Consider the following 19,016-nt stretch of genomic DNA (forward strand, 5'->3'; position numbering starts at 1 on the left):
TAATCTATGTTCGCTTCACTTCTTTACCTTTGCCTTATCCGAATAACCTTACAGACGAGAATTGAGTGCATGAGTCTTTCTAACCATTCTTAAGTTTTTTCAGAATTATTTTATATTTTTTTTAATCTTCAAAAATGTAAATTTAAAATTATAACCACAACAAAAACGTTTGGTTAAATATTTACATTTTAAAAATCGCCTCGTAAATATATGAATAGTTTGATCTTTATACTTCAGTAGAACAAATTTCTAAAGCCTCTTACTTGTCTATCTATTGGAACACGTTCATGCAGTTTGACCATTTCGCTGCTTAGTTTTTCCTTAAATTTATTTTTAGTTTTCTCTTTTCGGATTTCAATTGGCAAATTATTTCACTTCCTAGAAAAATTTCTAATCAGTGATCTGTCACTCCATTTGGATTGGCACTTATTCTTTGGAAAGTACTGGAGATTTCTGGAGTTATTGGTCAGTTTGTACTTTTCAAAAATCTTGAATGAGGAGTTTTTGGTTTCTCGACTGCTCTCTTTATATTGTGAGAGGAGGTCAAAAAATTTAAGAAGATAAACGTTTTTAATGGAAAGCTCTGCTGGTAAAATTTTGTCTTTCAATAATAGATCTCTTGCGCTGTCAAACTTTTTGCGCAGGTGGCAAACCTTTATTCCCCAATTTATTTGTCTATTAACTCTCTGAAGTGACTTAACCGACAACGATTGAAAAAAAATGTCACTGAAATTGAGATGGGACAAAACAAGTGATTTAAACAGCCCGATTCTTGCTTTTAATGGTAGAAAATGTCTTACTAAGTAAATTAACCTAATAGCATTTGCCATTTTTGTTAACGTTTTGTTCTGCTGAATATCAAAATTTAGATTGTTATCAATCATTATACCTAAATAACGACAACTTGTTTTTGGCTCTATGAAAATTCCATTATAATGAAATTGTTCAATTTTTGATTCACCATTTTTTGAAAAAATCACAATTTCTGTTTTATCTCTGTTTAAGGTTAGCATATTTTGCCTCATATAACTGTCAGTATTTTCAAATACACTGTTAATTTCGCATAAAAGATTTTCATCAGATTTGGAATGACAAATAATGCATGTGTTATCTGCAAACTGTAAAACGTCCTCTTTTTTTCATTTTTTCTGGGAAATCGTTGATATAAAGTATAAAAATCAAAGGTCCGAGAACTGTTCCTTGAGGTACTCAGTGATTGATTGTCACCCAGTTCGAATATTCAATGCCGTTCTTTACGCATTGTTTTCTGTTAGATAAAAACGATTCTAGCATTGCAATCGATTCCGTACTAAATCCATATTTTGCAATTTTTTCGAGAAAATTTTTGTGAGATATTGAGTTAAAAGCTTTGGCCAAATCCAAGAAAATACTAACAACGGTTTCGTTTTCTTCTAACAAACTGTTCACTGATTCTGTCAACGATATTACTGTATCATTCAAAGATTTTCTTTTCAGAAACCCAAACTGATTTTTATTGATTATTTCATACTTTTCAACATGTTCTAGCATTTGATGGAGCAAGTCTTTCAAAAATTTTTGCAAGAGTCGGTGTAACTGAAATTGGTCGGTAGTTTTCTGCTTCCAGTGGATCGCCTTTTTTTGTAAATTGGAGTTACATATGCTTTTTTAAGTACATCGGGAAAAACATTTTTTGATATGCATTTGTTTATTGCAAACTGTAGATTTGTTCCAATAGACATTTTGCTACACTTGAAGGACCATGTAGTAAGTAATCCAGGACCCGCTGCTTTGTTTTGTGGTAATTGATCAATTACAGTAAACAGTTCTTTTCTCGTTATATGTCTAAAGGAAAACTCAGTTTTGTCAAAATCATAGTCCGGTAGCTCAACTTTTTCTGTCTTGCCTTCGTCTAAACGTAATTTAGAAAAACAAATATTAATTGTGTTAGCGATTTCTTTTTTGTCTTTTAAAATATCTTGTTACATATCTTGTCTTTTATATAACAGAATTTCTATCTTCAGATTCATAATTTTTGGAATATTTGTATTGGCATATACATGCCCACTGTACTCCTTAAATATGGAGGCATTGGGAAAAGTCCGGGAAAACTAGTTAGCTAATAAAGGCAATTCAATTGAGCAAAATTGTTTGAGCTATTTCTTCAAATCTCCAAGTAAGTTGAATAAGTGCGATAAAGTAAAAGTTAATCGAAGATCTTGGGCTTTCAATAATATATGGATTCACGGAAATATGGCTAACAGCAGAAAACGACAAAAACTTTGGAAATAGGATCCACATTTTAACTGTAAAGAGTTCTCCAATTTCACGAGAAAAAGAGGAAGCCGTATTTTGCTTCTAACCTCTAAATGCTTAGGGATTTTGAACGCAACAATCTTTTTAAAACGAAAAACCCTTGTCGAAGAAATATGGGTTGAGTTTAAGGCATCAAACTGTTGTGTCTTCTATATTATTCTCAAAAACCTCATAACGATAAGAGTTCAGATTGATTGGCAATTAGTTTAGACAATGTAATTGTAGGAAATAGGAGATAATTTTAATGGGAGATCTAAACATCAACCTGTTGAACACAAACGAACGTGAGAAGCTTGTGTCAGTGCTTCTCACATTCAGTATGTTGCTTTCAAAAAATTGAACTCCTGAGATCTGAGAAAAACAAACTCCGTCCTTCTCCCATACGGTCTGTTATCTACAAGATTTTTATGATAATCCAAGTCCTATCGATTATTTACTATCAGATAACAAATTTTTGGACTCTTACGTTTCTGATGTCAATTTTGCAACCGATAATCTGTTTAGTTGCCATTACCAAAAGACCCCCTGCAAGATCCTCTTGCATTCCAAAATTAGTGAACGATAACACATCCTTCAATAAAGTGGCCTACCAACGTTCTCTTGAATCCATTTGGAGTAACAACGTTAATGAAAAATCTCAAACGCTTTTAAGCTTAATGGAACAAGTTGTCTCCGAGCATGCGCCTCTAGTAAGGAGATACACGAGAAACAAAAATATCTTTCAACTGAAACCCTATGGAAGAAGATTGTTACCGAAAACTTAAAGCAGCTAAAAACAAAGCATTAAAAAAGTTTTTTCGTACAACGGTTACTCTATTTTCACAACTTGTCAGAAATCTCTCTTCAACTAACACAAAAGATTGCGTCAAACACAGTTGAGTACCCTTATTCAACAACTTAAACATGAATAAAAGTAGATGGGGTTTCATCAACGAGATCAAAGACCCTAACGGAGATTCACTGAATTACAAATCTTCAGAAATTCTGTTATCAACCTAATCATGGAAAAAAAAGAAATTTGCAACTCTATTAAACTTATTTTTCAACTGTGTGGCAACTTTTTGGCCACCTGTTTCATCCTAAAACAGGAGACTGGAAAGAAAGAACGGAAGCTGTTGCAAACCAATTGTTGTTTCGATTTGTCTCAATGAAAATGCCTGGATGCCATGAAGAAACTAAGCCGCCGAACTGAACCCATGAAGTGTTGACTTTTTTCATAAACACCTCAATTAGGCCTCAAACCCTGCCAACTTGTTTAAAGCTTGCCAGTATAACACCTGTTTTCAAGAAAGATGCTTTGGACCCAATTAACTATCGACCTATCTCAACTATCCCGGATTTTGCAAAAAGTTTTGAATGTTTGATATCAATGCAGATATCTTTCCATCTGCAGAAAAACAGAATGCTAAACGCAGAACGGATCGGCTTTTGAAAAGGTTTCTTTGCCATTGATGCTCTTTGATATACAGCAGACTTTCCGTAGTTTGATGTATCAACATCAACTTGTTGCTACTCTTTTTCAGATTTTTTTGAAGCACTTGACTCCATCATATAATATCTTACCAATAAAACTTGAAAAACGGAATTTCAAAAGATGCAGTAGCTTTAATACAACCGCTTATCAGCAATCGACAGCAACGTGTTAAACTTAATAACGGCTTCTTTGACTGGATAATTATGAAACAGGGACTGCCTCAGGGTACAATACTTGGCCCTCTACTTTTTCTGCTTTACATAAATGATGTCTGCTCAAGTATTCATGACGAATGTAAATTTGTAAAGTAAGCTGATGAAGATTCTTTATTTCAAAAACGAAAATCTTGATATTGCCAAAAACACATTGAGAGCAAGAACCCTGATGCTAAAGGTTTTTTTTTCACTCAAATAGGTTAACTTTAAACGTCAAAAAACTGATTACATGATCAAAAAACTGTAAACATCACGAAATCAACAAATGTATCCCTAAGGATGACGAAATTCAAATAAATGGAGTAAATATCAAAAAGCCTTTAACGGTTAAGTATATAGGCGTTAAACTGGAATCATCCCTCAAGTTCCATGAAGAGGTGAAAAACATCCTCAGAAAATTGGCAGTAGCGATTAGATCCGTCGGGATTTTTGCTGTTGGATTGTTTATTAATGTCTCATTTGAATTATTCGGCCATTCTTCTGTCCACTATAAGCAAAAACCTCTTCGGTACGTTGGCAAAACAATCAAACTGGGCCCCTACGAACCTTGCAATAAATTGTAAATACTTGCCTTTAATCAACTTGAAAACAAAACAAAATCTTTCCAATCAAAATTAGAATCGAAAGAAGCTGTATTAAGTTTTTTCGGAAATACAATCAAGTGTCACTGCCAGCTTTCAGAAGCCTTGAATTTCCTGATATAAATTATTTAAATACCGATTGGAGCAGGTAAAAAAACTGGCTAATAGATGTCTCTCCAAATCGTTTTTCTCAAACTTTTGAATGGTGGAATGATTTACGTATATTGATGCCAGAAAACCTATTGCATGCTAGTTTTTGCAAGCTTCTTAATGACCTTTTAATCAACTTTTTGTTGAGAATTCTATTAGTCATAAGATGGGTTGTAGCTGGAAGGACTTCCTAGAATTCATAGTTTTTTTAAATGAAGTTTGCTCATCCTCACACTATGTACTTTTATGGGCAATTCCGCTCTTGTCTGTACATATGAGGTCTGAATGTACTATTAAGCTGTTTATTCTCTCTTTCTCCTTTCAATTTTTATCGCTTCCTTTTTAAAATCCCGATATGCGCCAAGCGGGTCAACGGCGGCTATTTTCTGGCAATTTGCTGGCTATTTGTAAATTTTTAGAGACCCTCAGTTTTGTTTAAGAGACCCTCAGGTAATTAATTGCTCTCGAACGAAGTCCGAAGCCATAATTGTAGTCATGTGCTTCGCTTGACCGTTTTGGCATTTTATTTGATTTTTATATGTCCTTGAGTAGAATATGTCCTTTTTATATGTTTTGCGTCTTCTAAATTCTGTCATTCATGATTTAAAGCAACATAACTTAATTTGGTAACGTTTAGAACTCAAAATCAAATGAAAAGTGCTCGAAAGTCCTTTTTTTCACTTTAAATCTTCATAGTGGGCTATAATATAGTAGCCTCTAATGTCGGTCATCTGACACGTTCGAATTATCTCTAGCTACCTCCCCTTCAGGACTGAAGTAGACTACAATAGAATTGTACCCAGCAGTCGTTCGTGAGCAACTCTTTTGGCGTTAAGTGATTGTTTTAATAACTGCTCTCGAACGACGCGTCTCGATTTTCATTTGGTATACAATTTGAACTATAAACAATCAAAATAACGGATACATAGGTTTGAGTACAGAGTTAAGAATAATACTCAACATAAAGGTTCGTCAGGTTTAAGGGAAAGGTTCTAGAGTGAAAAGGTTGAGGGGTTGAATGATGTAGGGGTGGAACGATGCGAATATGGAAGATGAAGACTTGGTGAAAAAGAAGTTGAATCCTTTCTTCTCTAGTTCGTACACTTTGCAAACCTCGATAAAGTTATGCTGATCTTTTCATGCTTCTCTTCCACTGCCTTTTTACTGCTTGCATGTACGTGACATAGTTTTCTTACGAATTAGCTATGATGTTTGAGCTGAATTGAGTGATCAGTTTTGTAATCATAAATGACTCACATCGCTCTCCAAATGACTGAATCACTAGTGTTAGGTCAGAAACGGTAACTCTATTGACGGGTTTTGAAAATAAGGATTTGTGCCTAAAATAAAGAATCTTTCATTTCGGAAAACACTGAATCATAGTTTTTCAAAACAGATGCATTGATTGCATCTACAGCGCGTAAGTCTATTTTGCAGCGATATGGGCAAAATCAGAATTGATTAGTAATCTCTACTGATATATTTTTAATAGCCGCCCTCATCTTCTCAGCCGGCTATTATAGCGCTCCTATTTTTTTACAATTCAAAGAAATTGAATTGTATTGGGGCGCTGTCTTTTTTTTAAGATCTGTTCACACATTTTCATGATTTTTGAAGTCAAATTGGAGTAGTGATTTTGGTCACGCCGAAACAGGAAATGGAGCGAAAAAGCGAGTGGTTTTTTGGCGTGAATTTTTTTCGCTCCAATTTTAAAGTAGAGTGAGAAAACGGTGTTTGAACAAAAATTCGGTTTCTCGGTAGTAGTTTTTTGTTCACATGCGGCAATTTCACTCTGATTTTTACTGTTTTTTTCGATTTTTTGGATCGGATTTTTTTCTAAATGGTTTTCCCAATCCATTCACAGCTCATTCTCGGCCTAGTTTTTTGTTTGAATTAAATTTTCATTTCTCGCTAGTGGTTTGTTTGTTTACTCGGCTATGTTTTTTTACTTCGTCGAATAAAAAAATGTTTCGCTTTACCTCATTTTGCCGCTTTTTCAACATTTTGCGTGATATCTTTTTGACTTCTCTAGGCTAGTTTCTTCTCTCATTCTGCTAAAAGTGATTTTGAACATCAGTTGCTCAAAAAAGCAATTCAAAATGAACAGAGTCACTATAAAAAGTTGAAGTCAGAAGTAGAAACGGGATAAACCCATAAAGCCCAATTTTAGATGCCCGCTATTTGAACGTCGTTCCTATAAGTCTTAGTTACCATCTCTAATGCTTATTGGTATTGATAGTAGCCTCTGTAGCCTCTCTCTAGGAAACAGAAGTAAGTTATGTTCAACTACGAAATGCCATCAAAATAAATCGGACTTAAAAAATATCTTTCGATATCTTCTATTCTTTCAATCCCAATCATGCTTATTGGAATCAACGGCGGCTATTTTCCGGCAATCTGCAGTGTATGTTTAATAGCCGCACAGCGATAGCTGGGGCTATTATTGGCCTTCTCTTGGTTCTTTTACAATTCAAAGAATTTGAATTGTATTGGGGCGCTTTCTTTTTTACGACTCGAAGATGAGTATTGGAGAAGTCCTTTTTTAAATCAATTTTATTGGAGTGATTTTTGAAGCGGAAAATGAAACGCGTGAAAAAATTTTGAGTGATTTTGGTGCTGAACAAAAGTGAAGAGCGGAGCGAAAGGAGAGTGGTTTTTGTTCATACCGCTGTTTTGAGAGAGCGAGAAATTGATGTGTGAAAAAATTTTCTCTAAGCGAGCGAAATTTCGTTCACGTGCGGCTTTTAAAAGCAATTTTTTGCAACTTTTGATAATTATGAGGTTTGATTATGATATTGTATTAGTTTTAGGCTTGTTATGATAGGAATTGAAGGTTTCAAGTAGTTAATTTGAGTTTAATGCTAACTTGGAGGTTTTTGATCAGTTTTGCTGATTTTTAGACAAAATTTAATGATTTTTTGCGTTTTTTTTGTTTTACTGGTTCAAGTGGAATTTGAAAAGAAGCTTTTTACTTATGGAATTTTCGGATACCAGTTGATTAACTTTTGTGGGTATAAAATGTTTTTTCTAAGGAAAAATGACAGAAAAATTGAGAAACTTAAAACCATTTTTCTTATTTCTTTTGCAGATTTTTTTTTTAATCTTAGACTAGTTTTTTAGCCTATTATGATTTGCCCATTGTTTTGCGAAATTTTTCTAATTGCAAAGGAGCTTTATTCGTCTTTGTTTTCTTGTACTATAAAAAAACCCATCAAGTTTTTTCTAGTTTTTTTGTTCAATTTGTTTTTGAATGCCGTTTCTATTCTTCCTTATTTTATATGGCATTTGTGGAGGTTTAGGCTTCACAATGGTTGTCCTGGTTGTTTAGTCATAATTATGGACAATTTTCTGTTCACACATTTTGATGATTTTTGAAGTCAAATTGGAGTAGTGATTTTGGTCACGCCGAAACAGGAAGTGGAGCGAAAAAGCGAGTGGTTTTGCGGCATGATATTTTTTTGCTCTAAATTTAAAGTAGAGTGAGAAAACGGTGTTTTTTGAACAAAAATTCGCTTTCTCGCTAGTTGTTTTTTGTTCACATGCGGCTATTTCACTTTGATTTTTAGTTTTTTCAAATTTTTGGATCGGATTTTTTTTGGAATAGTTTTCCCAATCCATTCGTAGTGCGTTCTTGGTCTAGTTTTCTGTTTAGTCAATGAAAATTCTTTGAATTGTACGTCCGGACTTGTCCTGTTATGTTTTTTATTTCGTCGTCTTGATTTCTGTTACGAAGATATGACGTCACAACCACTTCAAATCTGCTTCTTGTTCATTCGTTCATGCAATTTCAACTGAAGTGCGTGTGTGACGTCATTTTTAGCTCTTAGTGGAGCCAGTTTTTTTGTTCATTCCCGTGATTAATTTTTTGGTCACACTTGACTTACCTCACTCTCAAAAATGACTTCCTCACTTTGAAATTGACTTTTATTTTAATTCACTTTAATTCAAAGAGATAAGGTCAAATGGGTGTATGTCACTCTAAATGAAGGTTATTAGAGAGCAGCTATTAGAGGCAGCAAAAACTTATGCAGATTTTTTTTATTACAATAGAACATATCAGCCTTCAATGAAAAGACGAATTTTTTGTCTGTCTTTTTTGATGTTTTTTTTGAGACTGCAGATCTACGAAGCTATTGCGGCTATTTACTGGCAATCTGCCAGCTATGTTTGAAAATTGAAGCGCATCGCCCAAAGCAAGCGAGAGTATAATTCCTCCACTAGCTGGTTGTGTGACTGAGTAATTCGTCACTCAGTTGTTACATGTTTTTACAGCTGTAAGCTGAGCTGAGCTATATTTCGGCGCTCTTGGTTTTACGACTCGAAGAGGATTATTGGTTTCTATCGGTCTTTTTTTGTTTTTTTTTACAGAAAGTAGTTTCGTTCACGCGGCATTGTGAGCTAAATGCGAAAGTGAGAAAAGCTGTCACGGTGAAAAGATATTTGCTAAGCGAGACACATTTTGTGATCATGCGCAGCATTCAGTAAATGATTTTTGAAAAATGTTGTTGAGAGAACGGCGCATATAGATAACCGTTCTTAGCCTGTTTTTTTGTCCATTAGGCTCAATTTTTTACTTGTAATTTAGTTTTTTGTAGAAATGGTTTTTAATTGCTCTTGAACGAATTTCATAGCAATTGTTGTAAACGTGTTGGTCTTTTTTATGCAAATTTTCTTCTTGACCATTTTGCGCTTTTCTTCTAGAACATTCTTTGACTTCTCAAGTGACTTTTTCACGCTTTCGTTCTTCATTTTTGAGTGATCTCTGTGGTTCTCACTCCGAAGTTAAGTTTGTTGCTAATATAAATTGGTTGCAACATTTAAAAAGTCTGATGGCGCTCTGGGCAGTGCATTTGTTTAGGGATTGGGATGTCAATTATTCGAATCCCGGCGTGGTCATATAGTTTTCTACCCGCCTGTCCGAGGGCAATTCTTCCGACATTAGTCGGATTATGTTTGATCGATGCTGCATTAAAATTTAGCTTTCTGAAATGGATATCACAAAATTTTACAGTGCCTAATTTTACTTTTCATTTGTAAAATGGGCTCATATTTCTTAATTTTAAAGTTAGTATTTGGATTTTTCATTTTCGTTCTTTTGGAAACTTGCGGACTTTTTTTCTAAAAAATCAGTATATATGGCAACGTTCGATTTGCAATTCGTGTAGTGAACAATACTTTTGAGCGTCAGTTTTTTTTTGTTTGATCAAATTGTACGCATACTAAATCGTTTTTGGCAATTTTTTTGTCGAGTTTTTAATTTTTGTTTTGTAATGATTAGTAGAAAAGGTCTTTGGTTTAATTTCGTGTTATTAATAACTGATTTGTTTTTTGACTTTGAATCTTTAAATCTAAATTAATATTGATTTTTTAATTTTAATTTTAATACATTTTTATATATAGTTTTAATTTTTTGAAATTTGTTTGTAAATTATTTTTGTTGAGCGAATCTTGGTTGCCTTTTGTGAAGTTTTTTATACTGAAGCATGGATGTGTAATATTTCTGAGCCATGATTGCTAAATAATTATATTTACTTAATTTTGGATATATATTTTTTGGAGTTTATATAAAACAGGATGTAAACGTCATAGCTGCATTTGAAGAGTGTTTAGGTCAAGCGGAAGAACGAATCGAAAAGCAGAGAGGAGAGGGAGTGATTTTTTTGTTCATATCGCTGAAAACTTTTTTATATATTAAAAAAGGGAGAAGTAGGTGTGGAGAAGTTTGGCTAACCGAGCAAAATTTTTAACCAACCGCGGCTTTTTAAAGCATTTTTTGTTTTTATTTGCAATTTTCTATCAAAGGTGCTTCTTACAATTATGTGAACTTGCAGTAGTGTTTTTGGAAATAATTCAAATTTAGATTCAATCTTCATCTATTTTTTTCCATTTTTGCCCTATTTCAGGTTTTCCTAGCATTTTTTGTATTCAGTTTTTATAGATTTTGTAGAATTGTGTGGCTGAAACAAGTTGTTGTAGCAGTTTAAGTGGTTGTTCATTTTTTTAAAATAGTTCTTTTTAATTTTGAGGAAAATTGACTAATTTCGAACGCATTTTGCCAATTTTTGTGCTTTTTTGTTGACCTTTTCTTGTTATCTTACGCTTCCTGCTGTTGTTTTTTTTCAGTCTAAAACACTTCGAGCGTTACTATAAAGTCGTTGCTACTTTGAATTGACATTTCAATTCTTGTCATGACAATTTTCTCAAACATAAAATACATAACTTTTTTCAGTTTTTTTTTTGTTCTCAGCAGTTTCCAACAGCCGATTGATATAGCTCCCTGCGTGTTGGATCAGTGACTGATCTGGCAGAAAAAATAATCACATTTTTTACCGAATCATAGTTGGGAAGAACCTCGAAACCCAAACAGGGAACATTTCACTTAATTAAAATAATTTCTAATTGTTTTTGGTTGTCTTCGTATTCTGAATTTTTAGTTGTTGTTTACTACTTCTTCATCGAATTTTGGTTGGGTGGCTGATGCACGAGAGAATGTAATAAAAATTTTCGCAATGGTTTGTAAATTGTATTTACCGTTTGCACAGTTTTAAGAGAATTTTGCTTTTCGGTTTTGTCCGTCATCTCATTCACCTTTCGAGTTTGTTTTTTTGCATTGTATGTTGATTATTAATATTTTGTCGCAAACTATCTGTATAAGAGTTTTCTATACTAATATTTTCTGGAGTTGCCACAAAAGGTGAGTTTAGATTGTGTATACGTATTTTTCAGAGCTTTTGATGATTTTTCCTGTTGTTTCATAATGCTTTGTTTAATTATGTAGAATATGCATAAGGTCAGTGCGGATGGTCACTTTTCTACTTCGAGTCGTTTATGGAATTCTTTCGGCTATGTTTTTTGTTTCGTCGTCTGACGCTCTTTTTCGTTATACATTTCACACAGCAAAGCTGAAAAAGTCAACTTTTCTGAATGACTTCTTCCTCTCACTAACGGCGTTTGCCCGCGTGACGTCATTTCTCATTCTCTTTCTAGCAAAGGTTTTAAGATCATTTGCGTGATTAGATTTTGATCATACGTGACTTACCTCACTCAATAATTTGACTTTCCCACTTCAAAACTTAAGTTTAATTTGAGTTAGTTTTAAGGTCAAAGAAACTCATATGTGCAGTAAAGGTCCCCAGTAAAAGGCCTCCGGGGAATGAATTTTAACAAGCTTTATTAATTTTTTGCTAAACGTTTGTTACCTGGCTTTTTGAGCGGCGTCGATTTTTTTTCAATATAACTCTTTATCTTTTTCTATCTCCATAATACGGCACGCAAGTATATTCTTTCGCAGCTATTCCGGCAATCTACCGACTAAGTTTTGCTCATCTATGTTTGAAATCTGCAAATTGTGCTATTGCGCTTCATTTGGTAATAAAACTGGAACAAGCGTTATTGGATCTCTTCTGTTCACCCTAGTGTTTGTATATACCCCCATTTAGAATTTGTGTTGTTATATAGCACCTTACTACGTAACGTGATCTTGTGCCTGGGGTGTCAAAGTTATATGCCCATTAAGCTTATGGGTCCCGAAACAGAATAGATCCGCTTTTTAATTTGCTCAAACTATTTGCTCTATTTATTTTGACAATTACTCTCGTTTTATGGAATCCTGTATCGAAATAATTAACGTTTTGTAGAGAGAGATATCAGAAACCAATAACGCTTGAGGGCAATAAGTGGATGCCGGAGGGCAATAAGTTTAGTTGCAAATTTATGGTGCTGAAGCGGTGAAAGTTGTAAATAATCGTTTTAATTGCTCCCGAACCAAGTTCGAAGCAATTATTGTAGTTTGGTGTTTGTGTGTGTGTGTGTGTGCGCGCGTGCGTGCGTGTGTGTGTGCGTGTGCTGGTACAGCCCAAAGGCATTTGCCATGTATAGCTCTTTTTAATTGCTCTCAAACAAAGTTTTTAGCGATTACAGTCTTGTGGTCTTTTTATGCAACTTTTCGCTAGACCGATTCTTTTGTCAGACGCCTTTTAACTTTTCGTCCTCAAAAGTGGATAGACAAGTAGTCCCGAGAGCACTATGTGGCTGAGCAGCGCTCAGCCACTTAGTTTTCCCAATCCATTCACAGCTCATTCTGGACCTAGTTTTTTGTTAGAATCAAAATTACATATCTCACTAGTGGTTTTTTGTTCTCCCTAGCGGCATTTTGACATTGATTTTCTGTTTTTTTTTGTTTTTTTAATCTGATTTTTTTAGAAATGGTTTTCCCAATTCGTTCCTTGTCCGTTTTAGTTCTAGTTGTTTGTTAAGTTGATGAAAATTCTTTGAATTGTACGTCAGGACTTGTCCTGCTATGTTTTTTTACTTCGTCCAACTTTTTTCGCTTTACCCATTTTGCCGCTTTTTCGACATTTTGCGTGAAATCTTTCTGACTTCTCTAGCCTAGTTTCTCTCTTTTGTCGTTCTGCTAAATGTCCTTTTAAACAGAAGCTGCTCAGCAAAGCAATTCAAAATGAACAGAGTCAGTATAATAAAATCAAAGTCAGAAATAGAAACGGGATAAACCCATAAAGCCCATTTTTAGATGCCCGGTACTTGAACTTTGTTCTCATAAGTTTTAGTTACTATCTATAATGCTTATTGGTGTTGATACTAGACCCTGTAGCCTCTCACTGAGAGACAGGCGTATGTTCAACTACGAAATGACATCAAAATAAATCGCACGTAAAAATGTTTTTGTACAAATATCAATTTTTGTTGATATTATCTTTTCTTTCAATCCCAATAGAGTTATGCGAATCAACGGCGGCTATTTTCCGGCAATCTACCGGGTATGTTTTGCATTTCTAAATTCTTTGCTTTTTGGCGTCTTTCACGTGTGACTTCTCTTAATAGTTGTTTCAACTAAATGAAAGTTAGAATTCTATATGTATATAACGGAGCTAAGATCTATTCTGTTTTGCCCCCCCCAGCTTAGTAAGCTTAAATTTTTTATTACCCCCAGGCGCACGTGCTGTTTTCTTACATAGTAGCGTGCTACATTACAACATATAATTTGTTACTGGGGGTCATAAAAAGCACTGGGGGGGGGGGGGCGAAACCGAATAGATCCCGGAGCTACATGGAAGGTGGGATCTTTTCAACCATTGTGTCCCCCACACCCACCACAGTACATTATGCACTACCCCCCCCCCCCCCCACCCCAGAGCACGTGACATTACATAGTAAAATATGGCACGTGCATCTGGGATGTGCAAATAATATGCAAGCACTACGCTTGGGGAGCCAAGGGAAAGGGATCTTTTCCGTTTGTGCCCCCCGCCCCTGTATGTTATGCACCCCAAGTTACAGTGCACGTGTTATTACATAGTAAATTTTATGAAAAAATGTTGCACGTGCGTCTGGGGGGTGCAAATAATATGCTCCCACTAACTTGGGGGTGGGGGGGGCACAAACAGAAAGGATCCGGAAGGTGAGTCAGAATATCAAAATAACAAGAAACCATACAAAAAAGATTGGTGATAATATTATGGTTAAATGTAATGGTTAAATGTATGGTTAAATCCAATTTCGTAGCCTTGTTTTTTCAATTACTTGGCTTTTGAGATTTGCCATACAGATTTACATAATATGGCGTAAACTGTATTCCATTTGAATTCTATTGGTTTCAGGCGCAGAGGGATTCACTAGTGTTGAACAGCAGGATGTGCTGAACAGAATTGAGAAGCAGATCAAGAAGCGATTCCCGATCGGAGCTCAAATTTCCGAACATGCAATCGTCACCGACTTCCTCAAGCAGCAGTTTAATGAGAGGGCCATCCAGAAGGTCATTCATGCCATGATTCGAAGAGGAGAACTGCAGCATAGACTGCAACGAAAAGTTCTCTACCGTCTGCGATAATTATTATCTCCATTCAAATATGGTTTCCATGTGTAGATAAGCGTAAATGAAGCGTGATCTTCACAGAGAATTCAATATTTGGCGCAACGATATTTCGAGTAGAAGTCTTTGTGAACTTTGTAAACTTCTGAAAACTGTGGTAGAAAATTGACTTCACTCGGCTTGTATTCATAATTGTCTCGGTTTTAACGCAATATTTTAAACAAGTATTTGATGAGTTGATCTTTGAAATTTTGATGCTTGATCTTAAAGTACAAGTGAGCAATATGTAATTGAAATGTGCAATACTTAATTGTTTTCAATCATAGGACGCATCAATATGGATATTACGTATTGGTGATTTCAAAAACAGTCGACGTTAAAAAGCCAAAAATTCAATAATAAATTGTCAATTTAAGCCGATGGAATTTTACTTTTGAAATGAGACTAGAAAATTTTAAGCGAATTATAACTCAGGATTTTAGAAATGCAGTTTTAGTATTTACTAGTAAAATAAATCCAACGGATGAAATGATTATTTGTTTCGTAATTATCGCGGGCCACGGCCCTCTCAGTGTTGACGTTCTATTCTGCCGACTTATAACAGTGCCGATTATAAGAACGTCAAAAATTTAATCAATTTTTTACCTGGTAGAGTTCTACACCAATCAGATATTTTAAATGAAATGGGAACTCAAAATCTTAACCAATCACAATTCTGTAATTCGTCAGTGCAAGATATTGGAAGCGAGAAATTTTAAGCAAACAGTGATAATTGCGGGACATGGACATGCCTGAGAGGCCCATGGGACGCGTCGCTTTGAACACCTTCTCGGTGGGCATTTTATTGCTCTTTGCGCTTTTTAAATGAATGCCATTTTATTAAACGTCAGCATAGTATTATGGCATAGTTGTTCGTAATCGGCCTCCGTGGCGCGTGGACTTGGCATGGAACTATGATTACGTACAATTATGCCGACGTTTAAGGGTGCCGTACGTAAATTTTTTTAGCTGCGAAGCTGAAAGCTAAGAGTATCTATGTTGAGGTGTGCACGGTGTTTTACAACTCGGAGAGGAATATTGGTGGAGCGTCTTTTGATCGATAAATATTTGTAGTGTCTTTAAAACAGGATGTAAAAGTGGTTGCACTTAATTTTTTTCAATTTTTCCGTTTCTGCCTTTGCAAATATCTCTTTTCATGTTCAATTGTTCACTTAGAGCTGTTTAAAGGATTATTGTTACTTAGTGAAAGCAATTAAAGGTTTGATAGCACTCTTTTCATAAAAATTAATCAATTCTGCGCTTAGTAGTTTTAAGTTCTTGTTAATGTTTAAAGGGTTTTGAATTGCGTTTGAGTGGAGCGTAGGCGCTCTATAAATATGCAGAAAATGTTTCCTAATGTTTATTGAGAAATGTTATTGAGACTTTGCAAATTTTATGGACTATATTTATAAATTCAATTTGGTTGTTAGCTTTTGTCCCCTAAGTTTTAAGTTTTTGATCGAATTTTCTCTTTTTTGATATGTACCGTTGGTATTATCTATCTCATCATTTTGTTGTAATTTGCTGAACACAAAATAAACCGGACATTTCATTGTATACAATGTTTTTGGAGTCGCAACTTAAAGAAATTTTCAAAATTTGGTATTCCCTGATAATGTTTTATTCGCTCGTTACTTCCAATTGATTGGTATGATTAAAGTCCATAAAAGTCCCTAATGAAGGCTCATGAGGAATGTATTTCAACAAAGTTTATTAATCTATCACAATGTTTTTGCAGCGCTTTTTCAGCTGCGTTGATAAGTCTTTATTGGTATCTCTTCTATCTTTATTATACGCCACCCAAGTCAATTTCACAGCTACTCTGGCAATCTACCGGCTATTTTTAACAAATTAAATGCTAGCTGAATTAATGTTCAAGGGAACTACTGCAAGATAATCACTAGCTCGGTAGTGATATATTCATGTTAGGTTCCACGAGCCACCGAGGCGTGGACATAGTCAGAAATTGTTTTCGTTAACTTAACTCGCTTCGATAAATAATATGTAAAATCTCTACTCCATAGTGATTGGTTGAGAAGATTGCACTCATATGAATAAAGTGACCCGATTGATTGAGAAATAAACCGAGCAAAAAAAATTCATTAAATTTTCGGCTCTCTTATGACCGGCACAATTGTACGTCGGCACAGTTGAACGTCACCTCGAAGTACCACAGCAGAACATAAAATCAAATTACTCACGCAATTACTCTTGGTAATAAAAAACGAACAATATAAAGTAATTAATTTTTTGGGCTGCTTTTGAATGTAGGCAAGTTTCGACGCTGCTCTTTGTGACTGAATCCAGATCTTGAGGTGGTAAGTGCAAAACTAGAAATGATTTCAAGATAGCCGAAATGGCGAACAGAAATTAATAATCAGTAATCAAGTAATCACTTGTGATAAATGCAATTTAAGTCCCTTGGGGCGCTGCGGCATAGCCATGGTTAGCAACAATTATTGTTTACTTGAAATTTTTCTTGCTTCAATATTGTTGCCTTAATTAACAATAAAGTTTATGATCTCACTACTTCATTGTTGTGATTGCTTTAACCTTTTGCGCTCATCTGACTAAATATGATCTAATTGATTGAGAAGTTATTAAGGAAGAATTGAAAAAACTTTTGGCACTTATAGGCGATACAGGTATACGTCGGCATAATTGTATATCAGCTGTTTTAAACCTGGTTAGAATTGTCTGCACATATGAAACAAATTGAGGAATACATAAACGTGAGGTTCTGTTTACACTGAAACAGAACTCGCCAAAGCATGTCATTTTCTTGTGACATAACACTAGAATGTCATTAAACCAGTTTGTCCAAAAAATAACGTTGAAATAACTGCAAAAAACTGTGTCCAAGGTTTTGCTTAAATTAGTCAAATTTTTTCAGACCAAAATATAGTACGGAAACTAAAGATGTTATTGGAGAGCATTATGCGCACTTCAAAACCGTGCTATGCAACGATTTCAATGTACGGCCACCTAACTTTTGTTAGTTTTGACACCTATGCTCTATCACCTATTAATTTTAACATATATTATTTGTGCCGAATTTTATTTGACTATTTGTATTCACAGCAATAAAATTATAAATGATGAGCAGGCTTTGCGTTACTTTTGGCATTAACAGCTAAAATTTGGGAATGGGCAGGGGTTTGAGTGAAAAGTTAGAGTTTGAGAAGATACTGACAATTGGGGATGAACTTAAGCGGGGTGAAAAAAGTAGATCCCTATGTAATCGGAATTAATGACAATATCAACTTTTTTATCTCTCGCTGTTTTAACTTCAAGCTCAATTTTAACCACTGCTGACAATCTACGCACAAGGTACCTGCATAATGGAAAGAAGCTGTTTCGCTAGCGGACTAATTCACCCAAAGAAATATTTCTTATAATGGCTCGATTCCTGGTATTGATAATATTGCGGTAAGTTACGAGGCGAAATCGTAGCTGCGCAAAAACTGAAAGCAATGTTGGATGCAGTGACTAACGGCATCGCTGAGTTGTTCTCTAAAAACCTTGCTAGTCTCAAATAGCGATTCATCAAAACTGCCATAGAGACTTAAATTCAGTTTTTGAATGAGAAGTTTTAGACTCGCCCCTCTGCACAACCACAACTGAACCACTCACCAACCCCTATGACGCCCGGAATTACGGCATTCTAATGTTAGTGCACAAACTCACTTCGTGAATGACGCTTCAGGTGGTATGGACGCCCCTCTGATATGGCCCGCCAACTTTTCGTCATCCCCCTACTTTTGTCATCTCATCCCGTCAGACTAACTTGCCTAAATATCAGGTAGCGCAACAATCAAGACCAGTCCCACGTTAGTGTTCTAAGAGTAATTATGCCAGCGGTAGTCGGTCTTGTTTAAACTAGTTAGTCGTAATTGCCTTCAGCTGAGTTGAAGTGCCATATTGCCAAATCTTTGCCAAATTGAATTGTCAAATCTTAAAATAGGATTTTAAAACTCGTTCCACTTGAGTAAGTGCATGCACGGGTACAAAAACTTGTTCTCCTTTCTAGCTTCCCTCTAAGCGGATAAGTATATGTTCTGTAGTAAGTAAACATGTTCTGTAGGAAACGGATAAGTAAAAATGTGCTGCAACGCGTTCTCAATTCCGAGAAAACTGTTTAACACTTCAATTGCAGCAGAACAGACACAAAAAACTTTGATATTGAATGCTCAGCTGGTAAAGCTCAAATTTTGAGTTGACGAAATTAAAAAACAGCTAAATTGGGTATTTTCGGTTTATGTTGCCCACTTTTTGTGCTAAAACTTGACTATGAAAATTGCCATTCAGATTACATTACGATAATAAGAAGGTTTTCAAGAATCTGATTTTACCCAGTTCTGCCAACTTGTCTTTCATATTTTTAGCCTCAGTTCTTCTTGTCGTTGAAACTTGAATACGAAAGAAATAATGAG

The 19,016-nt window shown here is 35.0% G+C and overlaps 1 protein-coding gene across 1 annotated transcript in view; it reads left to right on the top strand.

Annotated features, from left to right (window-relative positions):
• LOC142338034 (DNA replication licensing factor mcm5-like) overlaps positions 1–14,854 on the top strand; it is a 409,068-nt gene extending 394,214 nt beyond the window's left edge. The window contains exon 12 of the mRNA XM_075387670.1: positions 14,333–14,854. Within this exon, the coding sequence (XP_075243785.1) occupies positions 14,333–14,562 (230 nt within the window). The 3' untranslated portion in view covers positions 14,563–14,854. The remainder of the gene's footprint in view (positions 1–14,332) is intronic.
• Positions 14,855–19,016: the final 4,162 nt, after the last annotated feature.

The sequence above is a fragment of the Convolutriloba macropyga genome, chromosome 1, assembly GCF_964194025.1.
Source record: "Convolutriloba macropyga chromosome 1, txConMacr16.3, whole genome shotgun sequence".
Classification (NCBI taxonomy): Eukaryota; Metazoa; Xenacoelomorpha; order Acoela; family Convolutidae; genus Convolutriloba; species Convolutriloba macropyga.